The sequence below is a fragment of the Falco punctatus genome, assembly GCF_963210335.1.
Source record: "Falco punctatus genome assembly, chromosome: 4".
Taxonomy (NCBI): Eukaryota; Metazoa; Chordata; class Aves; order Falconiformes; family Falconidae; genus Falco; species Falco punctatus.
Window position 1 is genome coordinate 19048386 of NC_137583.1, and position 22853 is coordinate 19071238.

The 22853-nt window shown below is 42.1% G+C and overlaps 1 protein-coding gene and 1 long non-coding RNA gene across 2 annotated transcripts in view; one reads left to right on the plus strand and one right to left on the minus strand.

The window, feature by feature from the left end:
• The first annotated feature begins 516 nt into the window (after window positions 1-516).
• Window positions 517-1081, plus strand: LOC308062131. The gene is made up of 2 exons (XR_013927500.1): window positions 517-577; window positions 668-1081. It is a non-coding gene; the product is annotated as an uncharacterized lncRNA (long non-coding RNA).
• Window positions 1082-9486: 8405 nt separating this feature from the next.
• Window positions 9487-22853, minus strand: part of MDFIC2 (MyoD family inhibitor domain containing 2) — an 82271-nt gene continuing 68904 nt past the window's right edge. Inside the window, exons 3-4 of the mRNA XM_080383152.1 lie at window positions 19559-19780; window positions 9487-14707 (exon numbers count right to left, since the gene is read on the minus strand). Coding sequence (XP_080239278.1) covers window positions 14448-14707; window positions 19559-19780 — 482 coding nt within the window. The 3' untranslated portion in view covers window positions 9487-14447. The remainder of the gene's footprint in view (window positions 14708-19558; window positions 19781-22853) is intronic.

A 22853-nucleotide genomic window follows, 5' to 3' on the forward strand; every position in this document is an offset into this window, starting at 1 on the left:
GGCTGGATTAGTTATTGGAAAAAAAGAGTTGTGTTTTTTTTTTTTTCCTTGTTGTTACTTGATTTAATTAGTGCTCTGTTTTTAAAGTGGCAAGCCAAGCTTTGCCAAGTCTGGCTCTCTGACTCATACTAACAGGGTTTTATAGCCCCACCTGCATCTAGGAGAAGGAAAAAAAGCCCCAAAGCTTTATTTTTAACTCCATGTACATACCTCGTCTATTCAATTGGAACGCACAAGTGCCAGTGCCCACTGTCTGCCCAGTGCTGGTATGTGGGGGGCTGAGCTGGAGCCCACCAAAACCTGTGGCACTGGTTCCCATGGGATCTGCGGGAGACTGCTGCTGCAGGCAGGGATGGAGGCAGGCAAGGAAGCTCACTGATGTACCGTGTGTGCTATAGACAGTGTGTAAGTGAGCTTGAGGGAGAGAGCACTTTTAATTTTGTATTATCAATACTCCTCTTTTATAGGAATTTGTTCCTTCACACGCCTCTAGTAGCTGAGCATCGTGTGGGTGGATCCAGGGCTGCCTGCAGCGGGTGACCCAAAATCTCACATATTTACCCAGCCTCCACATGAGGTCTGTAAAAGAGAAAAGATGCAACTGCAATTCCTCTTTTTTTATTATTTATTTATTTTAACTTTCTCTCTTTTCCCTTCCTCAAAGCAGAGGCCTGTGGTTGGGGCTGTATTTGCACCCCTGGACCACACAGAGATGCTGATGGAGGCTGCGGGGGTGAACCTGTGGGGGTGCACGTCCGTGCAGAACCAGCTCCAGCTCCACAGTCCCCTTCCCACGTCATGGATCCTGAGGCGGGTCTCCCTCCTTCGGCTCACCAGGAATTTGGGCATGAACATTTAATCCCATTGGAAAAATGTCATATTTACCGCTGCTGAGGCTTTTTGCAGGATGGGGTCTGTTGTGCTGAATCTCTTCAGTTTGAAAAGGTTTTGGGTAAAAAAACTTCTTTAAATTATGAAAACTGTCCAGATTTTGACATTTAAAATTTTCCTTTTTGCTTTGAAATTTTCGTTAGTTTATTCTTTAGGATAAAACAATAAAAATTCTGTAATGTAAAAAATTGAAGGAAAGATTTCAAAATTATCAAAATGAGTGACTTGCTTTAACTCTTCTTTTTCCTAATGACCAGCTCAGAAGTGATTTTTTTTTTTAATCCCTGCTTTCTTTATCCTGAACAGGGGCAGAAAAAACCACCAAGATGTCAAAACCCCTGACAAAGTGGGACGTTGGGACATGTTCCCAGGCTCTGCACAGAACAACCTTCCCATGAAGGTGTTGGGGTCTCCTCCCTCCCTCCCTCCATGGGTCCCAAGCCCCCATGCTGGAGGATGGGGGATGGAGAAGGATGCTGATGAAAAAGGATGGCTGATTCCCTCTTCCAGCATCTCTCAGGGTCAGGGTAAACTGGCATGGGTCTTGCTTCTCCGCTCTCCCACCTCCTTGCCTCATCCCGTTGGCCTGCGAGGGCCCTGATCCTGCTCTTCCCAATGCCGCTGGCAACCTCCTCGCCGGCTTTGGCAGGAACGGGCCTTTCACTGTTGATTTTTCCCTGTCAATCAGTTACTTTGACATCTAAATGTCAAATGACACCACATGGCATTTTTTTTTTTCTTTCTCTTCCTTGTAATTTAATTGCAAGCACAAAATGGAGGGTGCAGCGCGAAGGGTTTTGAGAGAATGTATCATTAGCAAATTCAATTAGCTGGCACTTGTGCTTGCTGGCATGGAGGGCTCTGACGGTGCCAGGGAGGCTGCTGCCACGCAGAGGGGGCCATGGTGGAGCAGCAGCTCTCCCAGGCTTTCTGGCTCACCTTTTCTTCCTACCCTTCAGGAGGAGAGCCATCCCTCCCCTGTACAGTCAAATTCTCCCTCTGCAGTGATAATAATACAAGGGTCTGTCCTGCTTCCAGGAATTGTCTTACTGTACCAGCAAATCAGCATTTCTTCAATTGTAACATCATTCCTGGAAATAGTGTTACATGACATGCCCTCGCTGCCTGTCTCGGTGTGAATGAGAATACAGCAAAGCTCATGTTTTCCATTGTTGAAATACTAGCATAAATCTTTCACTAATGCACTGCTGTCTTTTATTATAACAGTCACTGCAGCATAGAGAAGTACGTCAAATCTCTCCTTGTTGGTACAGTCAGTTGTTGGCATCGCCCTGACATGTTGTTTCTTTCTTTAAAATGGCTTTGTAAAGGGACTAAAATGAGTTGCTCAGCCTCTGGCAGCACCTTTGCATGTTTTGACAAATCTGAGGCTTCAATGTTGTACGTAAGAAGGTTCAAAACAGTGGGGAAACAGAGTTGTAATGATAGGTTTTGACAAAAGTCAGTCCCATGTCAGAAGCGACGGTCCCGGATCTCATTACGGGGGCAGGTTCTGCACTGGTGCCTGCACAAAGAGAGGGAGATGATGTGCGGGATGAGGGCAAGTGCTGGGGAGGGATCTCCCTTCAGTTGTGGGGTGGCCGGGAGCATCCATCCTGTGCCCTCAGGATGCTGGTGCATCCTCTGCAACTTCTTCGGATGGGGAGGACTGGGTCCTCCCATGGCAGCTGTTAGCAGGGACCCTTACTTCAGCATGTGGATGCCAGCTTGCAGGAGCCAAGGATAAGGCACAGCTGCATTTAAGTCAGCATCAGCTGTCCTTTGCAAAGGACAGATTTAGGCAGAGCTGTGAGGGCAGTGGTTTGGGACCCGCCTTTGCCTGTGCTTTTGGAGGGGACACTAAGGTTGCTCTGAGATATGACAATACCTTTGTGCTTTGTGTTTCCCCTTGAAAACTGAGTATTTCTGTTGTGTTGGAAGGGGAACTAAGAGTTGGAGGTTTGAGGTTGGTTAAACAAATGGTTATATAGAGAAATAATAAAACTGCATCAAAGTTAGGAATTAAAGGCTGGCTGCCTGAAGCCCAGAGTATCCTGTATCCCTGTCTGTGCCTTCTCCCAGCAATTCTCTTGTGTTATTGTTGCCTTCCTATGTTGTAAGCTCCTGATCATCCACCCCAACCAGGACACTGGCTTTTCTCTACTGCTTAAAAATTTCTGGGCTTAAAACTGTCTCTTCTCTCTCTGCAGCAGGCGAATGCAGCTCCTCTCAGCTCCTTTCAAAGAAGCAAAGGGCACAGCCTAAGTTAGCTCTCACCCGGTTCACTTTCTCTCCAAGCTTTGTTTCTTCCGGGCAAAAAGAAACTTCTTACCTGTAAGGCCCTCTTCCTACATCCCAGATTGGGAAAAACTTCTTCGCTTGAAGCCAAAGATTCCTGTTAGGTGTGGAGAAGAGTTTGTCTCATAGGTCCCTACAGGACAGTGTGGGCAGCAATGCCAAACCACTGCAGAAGCTTGTCCTCTCCAAAAATATGATAGCTCATGTCCTCTATTTTCCTGTTTCTCTGCTTCTTGTTTTCCAAATTATGTGATTCAGAAGTGGATGTCAAGACAGCTGTGTGAAGCACACACTAACATTTTTTCTGGACGGGGAAACTGAGGCAGGAGTCTGGTGTGTGTCAGCAGGGTTGCAAATGGATTCTGTGGCAGGACTGGAATTAAATTGTGCCTGAGATGAAAGTTTTCTCCCCCAGGGCATCAAACAGCCTAATCCCTCTGCAGACATCTCAAAACTACTGCAGTCCCTTGGTGGCACGAGTTCTGCCCCAGACCTTCTCTGAAGGTTGTCCTGCTTCCTGGGGCTGCTGCGGGGTGGCTTTCTGATGCCCCTTGCATAAAAACTGCAAAGCATTTGGCATGGGTGCAAACAAGGCAGAAAGTGTTTGGCAAAGCTCTTTGGCATTTGTTTTTTTTTTTTTTTTTCCCCCACTCTGCACAAGATGTTTTACAGCCTTTGTGAGCCCGTGTAGATGCTGGTTTCTGGCATGTGGTGTGCTGGAGGCTGCAGGCTGTTGCTGAAGCCTCGGGAGTGCAGCTGGCCGTTAAACCCAGCTTTATAGGAAGGAAACTCTCTGGTCCCGCTGGAGGGAGGTACGATCTTGTGACACTGAGTGGAAATACAGCAGGTTTAGTTTGGTCAAAGGGGGAGTTATTCCAAGGAAACATGAGATTTTTAGGAGTGTTCCAAAGCCAAGGCAAGTCCAAAAAATTTCAGTCCAATTGTCTTGCTTTCCCAGGTTAATTTTATGAGGAGGCCCTAAGATGTGAATGAGGAGTGATCTTGTTCAGCCTGAAAAATAAAATTAACACCAGTATGAAAGGGAGTGAAGCTCAGAGAACCAGAAGTGTAAGGTTTTGGTTTGTGGCGTTTTTTTTTTTGTTGTTGTTTTGTTTGTTTGTTTTTTAACTGAAGGATGCAAAGGCTCAGCTCAAGAGGTAACTGAGGTCCATTTGGGTCCATTTGGAATAATGTATTTCATACTTGCCTATGAGAAGAAAGGAAAGTAAGATCCCTTTGGATGGAGCCAAGCCCTTTTTTTTTTTAGTGCAACAAAGGAGAATACAGATGTTCTTTCTCTTCTTTCTCTTGTAGGACTTTCTACTCTGTCCTGGGTCCTTTCCCTTCAAACCTGCTGTTCCCTCTCTTTTAGGTCAGTAACTCCATCCATCACAAGTCAGCCTGCCCTTCATTTTCTTTCCGTTCCAGTGCTTGGCACCATCACAGTTCTCAGATAAAGGTCAGCAAAAAACTATACCCTGCTAGCCAGGAGCAAGCCTGGACTGTACCACCTGCCTCCTCAAAACTGACCGTCATGCTTCTCTTTCTTGCCAGCCACCCTGGAGTTCCCCTTGACTCTCTGTACTTCTGCGCCTTACGTCCATTTTGTTCCCCTCTTGTTCTCTGTCTCCAGCCCTGCACAGCAGCTCACCCTCTCGCCGTAGGAGTCCCTGGTACGTCACCCCCAGGGCTTCAGAGGGGCTGTTAGAGTGCAGTGAGTGACAAAAGCTGGGTAACCCGTGCCGTGATGGATGGCTGCAGCGACTGCCAGCAGCGGCTGCTGTAGGTAAGCCAGGACACCGATATTTATACCACTGAAGTTACCTCACTCCCCTGAGTGAACCTTCACAGAGTTGTTTTCCTAGGTGTGCCCATTCAGGGTACAGTCCTCCCTGTAAATTGGATATTCTGCAATAAAATAGACTTCACCAACTTCATTGCTATATATAAAGTTTCCCTCAAACCTTTTTCAAACTAAGTCCTGTCTCCTCCCTAGGAAGCATCTGCTTCCCATTGCCAAATTCTTCTGCATTCCTGTCCCTTTGGTCGTGTTTTCTCTGAATCCTTTTAAAAAATGTGCATTTTGGCTTCGCGGTCATGCCAAGGAGTGTGAGAGTTTGCACATTTTGAGCAGGCATTGGCCCGTCTCGAATTGGTGCATCCAGAGAACCTGTCACAAGTTCCTTGAAGCACTTCTGCCTTCTGTTGTGCTGGCACCGAGCTGACGGGCGCTCATTTTGCATGTCTCGGCTCCGCACTTGGCTGGTGAGGGTATTTGCAAGGCTGGATATTTCTGGTTCTACTCCACAGAAGCCTTAAATGGAGTATTTGCTGTGCCCTGCCTTACAAAAAGGAGCCTAGTAATAAAACTTTGAAGGCTCCTGTTCAAAACCCTTATGTCAGACCTGCCTGGGTGGTGGTATGTCTCTCTCCCTGTTTTGCTGAAGGAGTTTCTGATTTTTTTTGGCTGTTGCCGCTCTCCCTTAGCTCCCCTGCAGCTCTCCTTGCTTTGCCTTACCAAGGGGTTTATAGGGTTTATTAATGCCATTTCTTCTTATACCATTCAAGCCATTTTTCACACATGGATTCAAAGACTTGGAAGTGGCTTGCGAGGCATTTCAGGCTCTTTGCCATTGTGCAGGACTGCACTGATGCTGTTCCCTATGCCTTGAACCATGCCATAGGGCTGACAGTAGAAAGCGCTTACGGTCTGAAACCCCAGAGCAGGTCCTTTTCCATGAAATGATGTTTTTGGAGCCTTAAAAACTACATTTCTGCTCAACCCCTCAGGACTTTTCCATCAGGCAGTGGCAGAAGGAGCCTGTGCTGGCCGATTAGCAAACACCAGCAGCTGTAGATGACTATCATGCAGTGTGAGCCACATCCCTTGAGGTTACCAAACTAGAAGTGATAGCATATGGATGCAGGTCTATCACCTGTCTCATCTGTCAGTGGTGACTTAATTATCTGGCACCTGGAATCCTCTTACTGCCCAAACAGAAGTAAGAGGAAGGAATGACTGATTTAAAACCTCCTTTCTCCAAGTAGATGCCGATCTCGTGTTGCCAGATAATTTAAATGGTGCCTTCTGACCTTAAGAGGGATGGATCTAAGTTAAATATCAGGCATTTGGATCTCGGCAAAGTTCAGATTTCCAAAATGAAGAAATACAAATAGCTAAAAAGGCGATGCTGCGCCTTCTCTGGATGGCTGAACAAGTGCCATTAGCGCTTGAGTGTATTCCCAACTAGATATAAAAGGAATCAGGAGTGTTAAGGAAAAACAGAGTAAAGTGAATGCCTATTACAGCTGTCGCAATAGGAAAGTTGCAACATTTGCTTGTAGGAAAAGATGCAGAAGCACATAGAGTACCTGTTAGTGCGAGCGAAGCCAGACTTGGGCAGGATTTCAAGTGTTACAGACACAATCCTGAAGGCTATATGCAGAGCAGCGTGACTTTTCCATGATGCTGGTTAAGAAGACGTGCCATTGCAAAATTTTTTTTTCTTTTTAAGGCTGCTTAAGTTTTCTTGGGCCTTTATAGAGCAGATGCAGCTTGGGAGCATTGAGTGCACTGGGGGACTGAACTGAGGGAACAGCGTCCTTGGCTGTGCTATAAACACGGCTTGTCCCTTGGCCCCCCTTGCTGCAGATCAGATTTCTAGCTGAAAAATACAGTTCTCGGAGGAAAAAACCCACCCTTGGTCCCTTTGTTCTGCTTTCCTGTTTGCAGACCGTACAGCCTTGTATTTCTCTCTCCTTTGCCTTTAAAATTAGAAGCTCTCTGGGTCAGACATAGTCTCCTCCCATGCCCATAAAACACTGGTTGTGACAGAGCCATTGCAGGCAAAGATAGGGGGTTTTATTGTACCAGGGATGCTGGAGTTTGATGAAAAACATGAGGTCAGATAGATGTTGAAAAACGGAAGAACTCACTTAGAAGGATCATCAAAGAAAACTAATTCTGGGAAAAAATGGAAGGTTTCTGTTCTAGCACTTATTTTATATTTTAATAAAATGGAGCAGATAATTGACCTAAATATCAAGGACTTCCCAGGTTCCCAGGCAAGTCCCTGGGTCTTTCTTCTTCCCGCAGGCTGCCAAAGCCCCATGGAGCTCCTCCAGGGAAATGAGCAGTTCCCAACGCTACCTTGCCTGTGATGTTGCAGGGTCTGCTTTAGCAAGTGATCGCTCTGTCATGAACCTTTTTCGTGGAAAACTCCTGCTCAACCTTAGCTCTGATAATTATGCAGCTTCTAAAGGTATTAACATATAATGTTGGTCCTGACTTTGTCTTAAGAAGATTTCTGTCACAATCTTTGCCAACTCTCCATCCTTTCTTGCTTCTTGGAACATAGAGTCATTGCTATAAACACCTGCGAGTCTAAACAGGGATTTCTATGTACACATACACACTCAGGTGCACAAATTGATATTTTATCATATCATATTGCACTGTGTCATATAACTTAATTTGATAGTGTGCGTCTGCAATGAGAAGACACATTTTTCTGTCCTGGTTAGTCCAAGTGAGGCATCAAAGGTTAATTTCTGTCGTCTGAAATCTGCATGAAGTAAGTTAGATCTGACTTTACTATGCCATGATAAACTTTGCGTAGTATATCTTGTATAAAGGTAAAATATATTTTCCATGACTTAAACCTTTGTGGATCAGTGCTATGCTAAGGGCAATTAGATTTAACATCCCTGGAAGCTCCAAAGGCATTTTAAAGAACTCGCTCTTTTGTTCCAACTCTAGCGCTCAGAGAGACGGAGACATTTTTGGAATCGGTTTTGATGGACTTATATGAAAATTTATATGACTAAGAATTGGATTTGTTCCTCTGGAATATTATGGATTATTTTTATGTTGGAATTACATAAGTGTGCAGAGCTGCATGCAGTTGGCTTAATGTAGCTAAAAATATATCTTCTGATTTCCATTTGGAAAGGTAGCTGGATTTTTCCAGCTTCCCCTCTCCGTGATGACTTTATAGCGTGTATGGGTTATAGTTTATAGGAAAAATTGAAATGCATAGTAAAATCAAGGGGTTTAAAATAGATTAATATTTGATTATATCTTTCAGAAGATGAATATTGATGCATGTCCTTCTCCACTCCTGATTTTGAACTGTGTTGAAAACCCTTAGAAATGAAACTTATTTCGGAGACCATCTGGATGCAAACTAGGACACGAGTGGGCAGCGCATGAGAAAGCAGAAATCTCCAGGAGCTGGGGCAAAGGCCCGCTGATGCTTGTCTTGCTTTCATACCATGGCTCATTTGCCTCTGGTGCATCAGAAATCACAAAGATTACCTTGACAGGAGAAAACTGTTCCAGGGAGCAATTGGAGATCACGAGCTAGGAACAACTGCTATCAGTTACATTACCCAAAGCAACCCCGTCTCTTTCTGTTTCTTAATCCTTTACCTGTCTCTTCTTATATAAAGATACAGCAGACTTTGTTGGACACTGTACTATCCAAAAAATGCTTCTTGGAGAGAGATTTTTCTGGCTATGTTTTTTGAGGAAAAGTTTCATGAAGTGCAGGGTGAGCTCTCCTGTGTCAAAAGAGAACGGATTAGAAAACCCAATCCTGTTATTTTAAACAATTGACTGTCCAATTTAACGCCGACCCTCGGCACATTTTACCTCACCCTCCATGTGGAGCAAGGACACATTTACAACACCCCAGAAGTTTTTAGGAGCTGGAACTGTGGGCAGCTTTCCTGTTTCCTGAGTAGAAGAGTTTGTGTGTCTGTGATGGCTGTACCACGTGGGGAGGCACATTGACTCTCTGAGCAGATGAAGGATGCAAATATGCTGCAATAAAGATGAACAAAGGGTGTCCCTGTAAATTAACTACACACTAGGTCATGTACCTAGAACAAGTAGAGTATAAAAGTAGAGGAGCTAACAGGGTGCTTCCATCAGATTTTTAAATGCTGTGTAAGATGGAACATGTTTTACAGCATAAAACTGAAATTCTACTTTTGTTTTGTTTCTTCTGTCCCTGCCCTGTGTGTTTTCTAAAATGGACATGTCACCTCAGCTGTATAATCTTATCATATTTAGATTTGATTTAAATCATGTCTTTTCTCAACTGTGATTGCTAATGGAATCACTCATGCTTTTTATACAGTTGATCCAATAATATTTTCTTCACTGTTCTCTGGCAGTATTTTTTACCTTGCAGAAACTATGGCAAAACTGGCAATATAAATAGAGTCTGCATTTTAATGATATTGATGGTGATTTTCTTGTGTGCTTGTATAAAGTGGGTTTTTTTCCTCTCTCTCTTTTTGTACTATGGTCATTTTAATATACCGTGGCACAAGCACATGAATGAATGCTTCAGCTGCAAGTTTATCCAATAAGCAATCAGACTTTCCCAATATTACTTTGTCACTTAAACTGCTGTGCTCAGGCAGGCCATCAACAGACTGTCCATGAGACATCTTCTTTTGCTTTTTCTTTTACAAGCAAGGTACGTTCGTGGCCTGTGACTTGGCGTGTTGGAAGTCCGCAGTCCCCCTTCAATAAAGGAGAATGGTGGCTCACCACTGGAAGTCACTAGGAGATGGTAAGTCAGTGACTTTCAGCATTTTCTGATTTGTAGATTTCTTAGATTTCAAATGGGGATTGATGAATATACACTTTTTATTCAGTGACAATAGATTTTTTTTCCCCTGGATACACTTAGGGATAGGACAAATTGCATTCTGTAATGATGACTGGCTCTGTTTCATTTTATGCTTGTGCAACCTCCATGATGACTTTGATGGCTGTGGGGGGAAGAGGCACAATACTGTGTCCCTTAAGAATGAATTTTCTCCTTATGTTAAAGAGGATCTGAGTTGCCAGCTGCTACCTCAGGAGAGTGAAGCCCTTTACAGAGGCAGCAGATGCAGTTCAGCATTGCTCTTTCTATTCTGCTTCAACTCTGACCACAGAAGAACTTGCTCTTGGGACAGAAAGTGCTCTGTTTACACTCAGACCTTGGCATTTTTCCTAAGGGTACCAATTATAATGGTGTTTTTTGTGATATGGGCACACATCCATTATGAATTGGCTTGCACCCACCAACTCATTTTGCACAGGCCATGGAACATGCATCAGATGGCAATGATTCCTGTTCATGTGCAATGTTAAGGAAATCTAGATTGTTACCAACAGAATAATGAATTCCATAGAATTGTTCCATTGTGCAATTATATGAAGTCTGCTAAGAGAAAGTGCAATTTCTCAATAGCAACCACCTCCCCACCCCCCCTTTTTTTTTCTTTAACCACAGGAATGATAGATTATTAATCATGTTTAATACTTAGTTACTATGAATTATAGTGGAAGAGTGCCTGGAAATCCCGGTCTGTTTGGTAAACTTATTTTCTTGCATAATAGGAGACTTACCTTGCATTTAAGAGGCCTAAAATATAGCTTGACGTAGATGAAGGTTAAAGCACTGGAACCACCCATTTCATTTAACTAAAAGAAAAATTTAATAGATACGTACATTCTTAGACCAACACTATTCAACAGTTTTTGATATTGTACAAGCATAACAATGGAAGAAATACAATTGTGAACATCTTAATTGTTCCTGTTTGGTTTTTTTCTTCCTGAGAACCAAAGTCTTCTAGAGCTCAGCTGTAGCAGTCAGCCTGAATCCCTAAGCAGCACTGGAGTTAAGGCAGAGTTGTGCGTTGTCTTGACATTTGGATGTTGGTCATTCTGGTTGTGATTGCTTAAGAGAGTACAAATGATCAAAATGCTCTAGGAAGCAGAAGAAAGTCAAAGGAGATCATACAATGTGCTCCATCCTTGTATTTGGGGGTGTACATGGGCTAGGGTTTTTTAGCCCCATAGCTAAAGGAACTTGTAATGTACATGGAGAGTAAGGCACCAGAATGACATTATAGAAGTGCTCGTGTTCAGTAAGAGAATTTCATTTCCTTTCAGATAACTGGTCTTTAACCTTTTGGAAGCACCCTGTGGCCTTTCACGTTCAGACTTCTGTGTGCAGTACAAGATACAGCAAATGAAAATTTCTGCTGTGAAGAGTTTACATCCTAATTTGTATTGTGTCCCAAGAACGCAGTGAAAGGAGGTGAAAAGATATTTTCCTCTCAAGGATGAGACTGCCGGGTCATTTCCAAGAGGAGATCCTTAGAGAGCATCCCATGGTCCCTTCGTGTGGAAGGCAGCAATATAGCTCTTCGTTATTATCTCTGTCTCTCTCTTCCCCCAACAATCTGTCAGTGCATTTATGGTGCTGAGGAGAGGCGTCGTGTCGGAGCGATGTTCCCATTTGCAAAGTGGGAACTTCTATTTGTTGTTCTGAGGAGCTGGTTTCACATGCTGTGGAGCTGACATCTCTCTGGGAGCACAGCTGAGTCCAACATGTTCAGAACAGCCATCCACCCAAACGCCTCCTACTCATGCACTCAGACCTTTCTTCCCAGTAAATAAAAAATACAGAGACAGCCGTGAATTGTTCCAAATATTTCTGTTTCACTGGAATGTCTACCTGTGTTCAGATCTGATAAACAGGTATTTCTCTGGCTTAGGAAGTCAATTTGATGTGGGAATAGGATGGCTATGCAAAGAGAAACCCAGTTTCTGGAATAGCTACTGGAAAATTCTGACTTACTTTCTCTGGTGTCAATGTATGGAAAGGATTCCTGTGTGTCATGAAAATACAATGTTGCAATTAACAATTTTATGATGGAAAACAATGTCATCCTAAGCTGCTGCTTCTACTGTGTTTATGAAATAACACCTTTTTCGAGGTTTCATTGCTCGTACAGAATGCCTCTAAAAATCTACTTCTTAAAACAGGAAACCGAGCAATGTGCCATTGTACACTTTAAGCAAGGAGATATTGCTGCATTAATTAAAACACCGCCATTCACTACAACAGCAGCTCTCAGTATATCCCACAGTGTGACGCAGTTCAAGCTGCTGGGACATCCTGTCTAGCCATGGCTGTGGCCGTGATCATTGTGATTCTGTCTTTGACCTTACCCACGCCCTGCAGTAGACATGACCTCAGTTTGCCAACTTAGGGGTTACAACATGGAAAAAAACAAACAAACAAACAAAAAAAAGCGCTCTTTTGAATAATGATTCCTAGGAAAAGAGTTGGAAAAAAAATTTGTGCCAGCAATCCTTAATTCAGCTCCACAACTGATGCATAGAGACCTCACTTGCAATGGGTGATCCTAGTATGGTCAATGTGCATTACCCGGCAGGTTCAGAGCTGGAACAAGACATCCTGGCTTGCAAGACCAATGTCCCTCACTGGCAGCATTCTGGGGTATGCCACCCTCTGGTTTCCTCTCCTGGGCTCCTTCCAGCCAGCGCAGGTGAAAACTCCCCTTTTGCACTCCAGCATCAAGAGCAAGGACTGCCAGTGCGCATCTCTACTAGTGCTTCTCTAAGAAATGGTACTTGGGGCAAGTTTTCCCCTTTTCTGACTCTTAAATGCTTTACCTGTGGGAGGGCACACACTGGAGCATGAAAACTCAGTATGCCCAGCCCAGGGTGAGCAAAACTAGTGCCTCCTGGATGGCGATGGTTAGTGCTTTGGGGTTTGGGTCCAGCCCGGCTGGCAGGCTAATGCAGGTGTGGCAATTAAAGACTAATGACTTTGTTCTTTTAGGTGGTTACAAGTCACAACATGATGTTGTAATTAAAATGAGCAATCCTCTTTTCTTCCCCACTGATGTCCTGGAAGGGGCACAGAAACAAGGTATGCTGGGCTGCTTACTGCATTTCTAAGGTCTGTTGTCCTTAGGTCTCTAAGCTTTGTAAGATACCTGCACAAAGATCATTACCTACTTCTTACTTTCTGATTTCTTGAAAACATGAATTTTCCGGGGGGGGGAGGGGGGGGGGGGGAGGGGAAAGAAAATTCACATGAATTTTTGTTTCCATTACATATTAATGTGTCAGGACGACAGATGTAAAGCTCAGGTTATTAAAGAAGTGGCATCAATGATTTCAGCAATGCATTTTCCAGCAATGGATTGTCCAGCATCTTGTCCAGGATTCTTGTTTGGGATTCCCTTGGCACTTCTGCACTGAGATCAGTGGGGTTTTGAGGAGAAGTTGTACAGTCTATACAAAGCAAACACTGTCTTTGGTGTTAGTCTATAAATATCTAATGTGAGCAAGCAACTCTGTATTTTCCTCTGTACTTAACGCGTGCGTTCTGCACCCTCAGGCAGCTGAGTTTACATGCTTTTGTTGTCATATGTGTAATGTGCGATATGTATTTCCTTTTTATTAATCAGACCTGCCATCAGAAAAGAGATAGAGGGAGTCTGAAAGCACAACCAGGATAGATACTGTCATTTTGTAATCTTTTGTGCACAGGTGGGGATGCCTGTTTCCACTAGAATAGGTGGCAATATTCTGCTGCTTGCAGAAATCTTACAAATGAAAATCAGGCAAAGGAGTTACTGGCTATCCACGGGGTATTTCTCCTCTGAAAGTGTGCAGTAAATTCCCATTTAGGCTAATTACACTTAAGGAGCCCTTTCCTATAACTAATGAACAATAGGCATAACCTGTTATTACATAACCATAGGCACGCACATTAATACACTGTCGAATTGCACTACCCTGTTAAAATGCTTCCTCTACAAATTTCACTGGAGATTTTTAGAGACATTTGCTGTAATTACTGCTAGCATGGTTTCTAATTAATTTAATTTTCTTTTCTACCTAAACTGAGCATATAAGTGTGTTTTAAGAGATTGAATAAATAAATTTTTAATTATAAAATGATGCTATATCATACATTATTAATAATAACCAACAATGTGTAATACATGTTTAGGTATGAACCCATTAGGAAGATGAACTAATATATATTAGTCCTAAAATAATGTCCTAATTTGTCCTGTGTTTATGAATGGGGAAATCCATGTTTAAAGCAATTAGAGGTTTATAAAAGCCTTGGATTGACAGTGGTAAAGCATCGAGCATGCTTGGCACTTAGGAATTCTGTTGTCGTCTATGGCAAAGGAGAAGACCCTTTCTTTTTGCATTTATTGGTTTCAGCAATTTGTGAAACCGTACAACCAGAATGGTACAGATACACGGACTCCCAGGGTGGGAGCAGCACGATGCACATAGTCATGGTTGGTAAACAATCTGGGTTTTGTTATCCTTAAAAAAAAATCAAAACAAACTCCTTCGTACTCTGTCAGTTTACTGTCAGGTAGCGTTGAGGAATTTTGTCATTTTCCTATTAGCGATAACAGACTTCAGAAATCTCCATGGCAAGTTCCAGGCATTCACCAGTCTCATGGCAGGACTCAAAAAGGCTGCAATCAATGTCACAGTCACAGTTGCAGTCGTTGTTGGCGTGGTCTTCGTCAGAGGTCTGGTAGTATCTATTGGATGGACAACAGGTATCTGTCAGCCAATGTTCACAGGTATCAGGCAGCATTATAAGAAAGTCCCAAAACTGGCAGAACAAGCAGGCCAGGATAAGTGTCGCGCATTCATCTAAGAGAAAGGAAAAGCAGCAAGACGTAAGAAACAGGGCGTGCTTTGTTACCCGGGTTTAGGCTAGTGTGACTACACAGACATGAGATGCAAGGCAGCACACAGGGTAGGCTAAAAATACCTTGAGGAGAACTACTTCCATAGAGTCAAACGAAAGGATTTAATTTCTATGATGTTGTTTGTTGTGGAAAAAAACAGCGGCATGAAAATAATTTGAATGAAAATATTCTGTGGCAGTGAAGTTCAGAGGAAGCAGTCCTCTGAACCAACCTTACAGTTGGACTTTATGATCTTAAAGGTTTTTTCCCACCTAAATGACTCCAAGATTCTATAATCTTAAAGAGCTGGGACTACACATTTCAGCAGAGGAGTGTGCCTCACGCAGCAGGGCTGCTCTGTGGGGTTTGCAGCCTTGCAGGAGTTGGGAGGTACTGCTGCTTTGTGGTGCCGCACGTGCTGCCTGACCTACGCACAGCACACTGGAGCTTATTTTCTTTTTCCAAAGAGTTTACAATTAAAGATAGAAGTCATCAGGCCACTCCTGTCTTTCTAGGAAGGTAAAAGAAAAACCAACACCAGCCTAAAAACAACCTCAACCCTAAAAATACCCCAGCTTTCAGGTGTGGTTTTGCCTGCAGATGAAGAGTTCAGAACTGAATCCTTTCTGTGCTGTAAGTCTGGTGCGGTCTGAATCGAACCTTGCCGGAAGTCACTGTCTGAACACCCAAAGATTTTGTGGTGAGCGGATCAGGCCCTCGGGCTCTGCAGGTTGTTTTCCCCTTCCTTTTCCACATGGTCAGGCTGGATGGATGGGTTTGTGCATCCCAGGTGCGTGAATCTGATACGGCGTCTGGATAATGATCTTACGAACAAGACCAAAACCCCACACACGTGGGGAGAATTTGTCTGCTTATAGTTCGATTTCTATAGGTAGTCTTTTTCAGTTAGAATCTTTAATGACAGCTAGATTGCCTCACCAAAGGCAGGGAGGAAAAGCAAGGCTGGAGAACGGCGCTGGCAGAGGGCAGTGTGCTGATCGATTCTCAGCCCAGGGTCCTTCCACTTCCCCACCAACACGGGTTTCTTGCCTCTTCGTTTTCCGACTTCTTAATTTTTTGTAAGGAGACAAAAGTTTGCTAAATAGTATCATCTAGCATGTGTGTCTGGAGCCAGTGAATATTCCTGAAAACTTGGTCACCGTGACAAAAACTTGGTGTTATATTTGTTCCCCTCAGAAATCAACTCCTTAACTCTGCGCCGTGCAAACCGCAGCATCTGGGGCGGCTGCCTCCGGCTGCGGCAGGGCTCGGAGCAGGTGTGAGATTCTGACTGTGTGAATCCAGTTGGAGCGCAAAGACCCAGACCTTTCAATTTTTTTTTTGCCTCTCCTTGTTTTTGGAAAGGAAAAATGCCTTCAACAATATGAATGCCTTTTCATTGGTTCTTTCAGGAAAGCATATGGTTATAACCACATTTCTTGCCCTAGGATGACTAACTGTGAACTCATGCAACTGCATTGGTTCTGTTGTGGCATTTTCTATCTCACGTAACATAAAGTTCACTGCCAGGAAGTTTTCAGAATTATGCTTTTTTTTTTTTTTTTTTTTTTTTTTTTCTTTTTAAGAAAGCTTTCCTGATGAAAAACAAAATAAAAAAAAATTCCAGCTTCTTTAAAAAAAAAAAAAGTCACTTAAAGCAGGTAGCAAGAATAAATAGCATGTGATTGAGCTTCTTTCTAAATAGCATATCATCACCAATGTTATCAATTTTAATACTTATTTAAATATGTCAAGATCTATTTAAGTTCAGACAAGCACAACTAACTTCTAAGTCAGTTCTGTAGAATAAGGATGACTAGATTTTGGTGATACTTAGTAAATTCATGCTTATATTTTTTTCTGACTAAATGAACTGAAATAATTATAAAATTGAAACGTTTTATAAGGTGACACTGCTGCATTTAATTGTATGAAATTTACTCTGTAGAAAATGTAATCATTTTACCCAGTAGTCCTTGGAGTAATTAAGACTATTCTTTTTAGATATGTTATGTTTATGAAATTTCCTTCCTATACATAGATGTGGGAGGTGAAATTCAAAATTATATATCAATTAAGGATCTTTCAATTTTTTTTCTTCTCTCCAAAGATCTGTTTTTTAATAACAAGTTTTTTTCCTGAATGTGTTAACCATAATGGTGCTTATGTAATCTGGAGAGAATAGATATGATTCTTAGGGTTTCATCCAGGAAAGAGAGCACACAAAAAGCACAAGATTTTAATAATAAAGTAATGTTTCAGCACAGAGCCTGTGATGTGCAGTAAAGATGCTTTTAAATTCCCATCAGAGCACACACCATGAACTGTGATAATGGATGTAAGACATTTCAAAAAATCTGCATGTGTGAGGCTTTTTTGTCCTGTTTTAAGTGGGGTAATGTATATAAATAATAGATATTAGCAATTAAACATCCATTCCTATGCATTCATTTATATATTTGAAAATAAATTACCCACAAACTGCATAAAAGAAGATGCAATCTCCTGTTTTCTCTTCTGTTTTCCCTGCTGTTTGTGAAACAGCATTTATCTCAGTGAGAACAACGACCTCAGCTTTCATTCTCTACATTAGTAGATTAATTAGTACAAAAGAAGAACTTCTGATAATGTCGTTAGCCTGTCTCATCTCTAAATTTTCCTGCTCTTGTTTTGTGGCTGTCATCTTAGGGCATCACCTCTGCTCATGGTGGTGATGCCCTGAGGAAACGTGGCTCGATGCTGGCTGAAGCCACCGTGGTCACCCTCAGCGAGATCCACGGGCTTTGGTTCTGAGCCTCTCTGAGCCCAGGGGACAACGTAATCGCTGATTTCCTTGGCTATTGCTGTGCCTTCAGAGGTTCTCCACGTACCCGTGAACAGGATTTGGCCTGGCGTATGTGGAATAAGCAGTATCTTGTCAGAGTAGTGAGCAGAGTATGCAGAGACAACCACAAATCTGGCGTCCTTTGGTTTCCTTGGCTTCCATCCAGCCCTTAACATTATTAATTGAGCACAGATTGGGTTTTTTTTTGTTAATTTCCTTCACTTTTAGCTTTTTTAAGGAGTATGAAATCTGTTATTTACATCACATGGTACACACCTGTGTGCCAGTAATGACTGAGGGGCCTGATCAGATAGTCAGCAAACTCAGAAAATAGACAGCGTCTGGACTAGGAGACAAGTTCTCTAAATGCAATAAATACTTCAGATCCTTTACTGAAATGAAATTTATTCTGATAGATGTATCAGAGTCGCCCCTTGTATTACAGGATCAGTGATACAACATGATGGTATTGGTTCCTGGAGAGCAGGGCAGTTTATTGTGTTGATCTGTATTTAGAAATTCTTAATTTAGGAACTGTGAAATGATGCACATGCTAGATGCCAGCTCCATTGGATATAACATACTAATCCATTATTGCAAAAGGCACACAAGAAACTTAAACAATGCTTCACAGAAGCCGTCTTTTTCACACCCACCAGAATAACTGGGAATAGCTGGTTCTCAGCATAATTCCATTAAAATCAAGGGTGTTATATTATTTAGATTAGTGGGCGTCAGGCCTCTTGGTCTGTAGTGAGTGTTCACAACCCATTCTGTTCCTTAACACTTGGTTATACTGTTGGCTCTGAAACTCTTAAAAAAAATAAAATACAGATATTCAGCCCTTTAACTTGTGCTTTTACACAATAAAAAGGATCAGCTCCTTTTTGGAAAAGGTAAAGCAGCTTGGATTATTAGCCCCAGTGCAGATTATGTTTTAGCAATGTTCATTTGTGAAAATACACTTAAAATATTTGGCTTCTGCTGCAATTTTTGTTTGTAACTGCCTTTCATAAAGCTTTGTTTTCAAATAGGCTTTTTCAAAATGCAGAGCACACCAACCTACCCGGGAGCCCTATCCACGTGTATCCGCCTGGGCCAGTCATCACAGACAGTTTGCTGCAGCCACAGGGCAGAGTGTGAAGAGAGCTCCTCATCCTGACCCACGTGAGTTTTGTGGTGTAGTCAGCAGAGGAAGGATTTAGTGATGGGTCAGCAGAACGGCAGGGCTGGATGTAACGGTCCATACAAGAACTGCCTATACAAGTCCATAGATTATGCTGACCACCAAACACAGCATCTGTTCAGCCACCACAGCAGCTGCTGCAGCGCTGACAGCAAAAGCAACCGTCTCTGCTATTGGTGTAATTAAGACTATTGTCTTTAGATATGTTTATGAAATTTCCTTCTTATACATAGACATGAGAGGTGAAATTCAAAACTATATATCAATGAAGGATCTTTCAATTTTTTTTCTTTCCAAAAATCTGTTTTCTAATAACAGATTTTTTCCTGAATGTGTTAACCATAATGGTGCTTATGTAATCTGGAGAGAATAGATATGATTTTTAGAGTTTCATCTGGGAAAAAGCACAAGATTTTAATAACAAAGTAATGTTTCAACACAGAGCCTGTGATGTACAGTAAAGATGCTTTTAAATGTGTCCATGTGAGTTACTCTGTTTATCTAATACTGACACCAGTACCTCTGTGCAAACACTCATTAGAAAAGTTCAAGGGCTCTGTTGCACAATAAGCTCTAAACTTCTCTTCTATGACTTTAATATCACTGGCAATTTAAGATCATCTTCTACAGATTCTCATCTACCACAAAAATGTCTGCAGGGCAACTTAATGCTGCTTTTGGCTATGTTCTTGAGCCTCCTGTTCAGTATGTAAGCATTTATTTCAAGTTAGATACACGTAGTGCTTTTGCAATGGGCATTATTTAGAAATCAGCATAAATGTGATCTGTTTTATAAAACATACCGTCACTGTCTCTCTGATGTACTGATGCGTCATCTTCAATGTAAGTGAATTCTCTGCATTTCTCCAGGGAAGCAATGGATGATGTGCTCACATCTGACAATTTCTTCTCATTTTTGGTACCCTTTGATGAAGTGTCTGTGATGCTGAATTCTGCGACAGAACTCATAACAATACCTTTCATAGGCTTTTCGTCTGTATGTTTTTCATTTGTAAGCTGATTATCTGGTGGGATTAGGAAAAAAAAAAAAAAGACTTGTTTGTGATACTAAGACAGAGATCTGAAAGAATAACATATGTAGAATTTTCAAACCTGTAGCTGTTTACTTCCAAGGCCTAACCCTACTTACCTAATGATTTCAATCTCCTTAGCCAGTGAAGTTTATTCATAGTAGAAGTATTTGTGAACTTGCATTCTGAGGTTTTCTCTTAAACCCAGTGGACTGACAGGCTCAGCAATAATTCACTTCCACTGGGTGGGATCAGGTTAGGAGAGAGAATAGAACTATTGCCTCAGTTGACATCTATTTCCAGCATGATATCCTAACTTCAATTCGTGATATAAAAGAAGGCAAAACAATTATCTTGTTATTTTTCAACAGCAGCTCTATTTCCCTGAATCTACAGCCAACAATGTGTGTGTAGGTGGTACCTAGATGCAGATGTGCCAGCTCGCCATGGCTCATAATCTTGCAGCGAAGCAAGCCAGATGGTCTCTGTTTAATGTCCAGATTCATTATTTCATAACTCCATCCACGCTTGTGTTGTTGCCCTGGAAGTCAACTAGAAGATGGGATATTTCACATGCTGTCAGCGTGCCAGAGAGGCAACTCAAAAACCAGAGGGAGAGCTTAATTTTAAGACCCAACTAGGGGAAAGGTTAAGAAGAATTCTGAGCTCAATTTATTCTTGAAGAACTTCTCAGGCACAGATAAACATGGGTTGATAGATAGTTTCACTTACTCTCCAAAGTGATCAAGAGGCCAAGAAACACAGTCATTCTCTCTGTGGCTGGGATGATAAAACCTCATCAATTCTTATCTACAGCTGATTAACTCCTGCACCTCACATCAAGCACAGCCTCACTTTTTATCTTACTTAAATCTTGTGGCATGCTTGCTCTTGAGCTGTATACAGAAAATCAATCTTTACAAACACCTCAGTTTTGCAAACATTACTTTCTGAGAGGAACCGTAAGTGCTCTGAAGCGGTTAGTCTGTGCTCTGCTGCAAGGAGCCAGAAAAGAGACCCTGCATATCTCTTGTCTTTCAGGTACCTTTGACCCCTGACATATTAAAGAAAAGGCAAGAAAAGATTGATAGAGTGTGAAGCCTTGATGAGACTGCGGTTTTGTCCCATAGTATCCTCATGGCCAAAAGAAGGATATCGGAAATATGGATGGGATGGGTGGATTGCAAGTTAGGTGAAAAACCACTGGGACTATTGGGGTCCAAACTGGGGGAAGCAAGGTTCTGAGGTCTAACTGGTCCAGTGAAGCAACCAAGGTGAAGTGAAGCAAGCAACCAAGCACGTCCAGTGAAGGCCACCAAGCTGGTGAGGGGTCTGGAGCATCTAATCTATGAGGAGAGGCTGAGGGACTTTAAATGACTGCTTTAAAAAATGTGGTTTGGCTTGATTTTGGACTTGTAGTAATGACAAAGTCTGCGATGAAGGCAATGTGTTTTTCCCTGTCCTGGAGAGTTTACAGGTTGGCCTTAGGCAGGGAGCAACTGGTGGGATAGAGAAAAGTGGAGAAGAGATAGTAAGACTGCAGTGGCACAGAGAGGAGTCTCAGAAACCTATAATTGTCAGGTTTTGTGAGCATTATGATGAAGGAAAGACCCAAGTGATACTTGGGAAAGACAGGAGAGGTGGTGGCTCGCTTGGGTGTGAACCAGCAGTGCAAAGCACAGCGATGCTTGCCAAGAGATTGTACACTTGGTCATAGGAAACCAGCATCCTGGGCAAAGTGTGTCTGATTTTGCCCATCTGTGATAATTTGTTGATAGTTTCCCCCCCACAGTAAGTAATATAGCTTTTTTCCCTCATTTATGACTGCTTGGCCAGCCTTTTGAGTCCAAAAGGTGAAAATCTGTGCATTTTGGATTTACTTGCATGTACAGTAACCACTGTTTTCCAGTGTTTATAAATCAATGACATATATAAGTTTTCCTGCACTTTCATTCAATAACATACTGTCTCCAGGAAAAGTTGTGCTAATTGAAGTAGCAGAGCTCTGGAGGAAGCAATGTCCCACTTACGCATTGGATTTATTGGATAATAATTGATCTGCGAGTCCAAAAGACACATGTCCCACCTGTGCCAACCTTACAAATGGATCTTGTTTGTCCAGACCGAGAGCTACACACAGGTTGAGCAGCTGAATGCACACAGACCATATTGAAAAGGCCTAGGCAGGAAAGACAATTTCTGTCATTTTCCACTTTCAAAACTGGCCCAAAACTTTAAACAGGATATATTTTAAACTGCAAAATATCTGTTGAATTCCCCATTTCTGCAACAATACAATGGCCCACAGAATGCATTTAAGCACTCAACAAACGAGACAAAAAAAATCAGACGGAAGTAATCAGTAAATGCCAGACTAACATTTACTGTATCCACCGACTCCTACTATTCATGCTTCGAGTCAATTTTTATTCTTGAAGTGCTGTTGAAGAGAAATCAAAACCAGAAATAGAAAGGCATAGACATAACCTGAATTTTTCAATACAGCACCATCAAACAAAAGGGTAACAAAAGCTGTCATTCAAGGACTCTTCTGTTTGTTAAAGCATACTACATCTTTGAAAATACAGTACATTCTAGTGTCAGACTTTTAGTTTGAAAAGCTCCCTTTCAGTAATGTTATACTTGTCTTGTACAGCTAGATCAAGCCTTCATGCAATCACCATAACAAGCAACTTGCTATGACAAGCGAGATCGTTGCTTCCAGAAAACAGTGCGATAGAGGCTAAAGCAGTGTACAATTATAGGTCTCCATTTCATTTTTATGCAATTACCTTCAGTTCAGCTATGGGTCCATCTACATTATGTCTTTTATCAATTTCATGTTTGCACAAAGTGTCTAAAGAAATAAAGATTATGCTAGACCAGCATAAAAAAAAAAGAGTGGTTTGCACTTATTTTTTCTTTATAGTTTGTTGCTGCATGGAACAGTAGGAGGTTGAGAGTTTGGAACAAGTAACTGGAGCCAAATAGGCTTTAAAAATATATTATGTACAACTGATATTATTTATGATTACTGTTAAATGAGAATTTAAGAAACCCCTTAAAT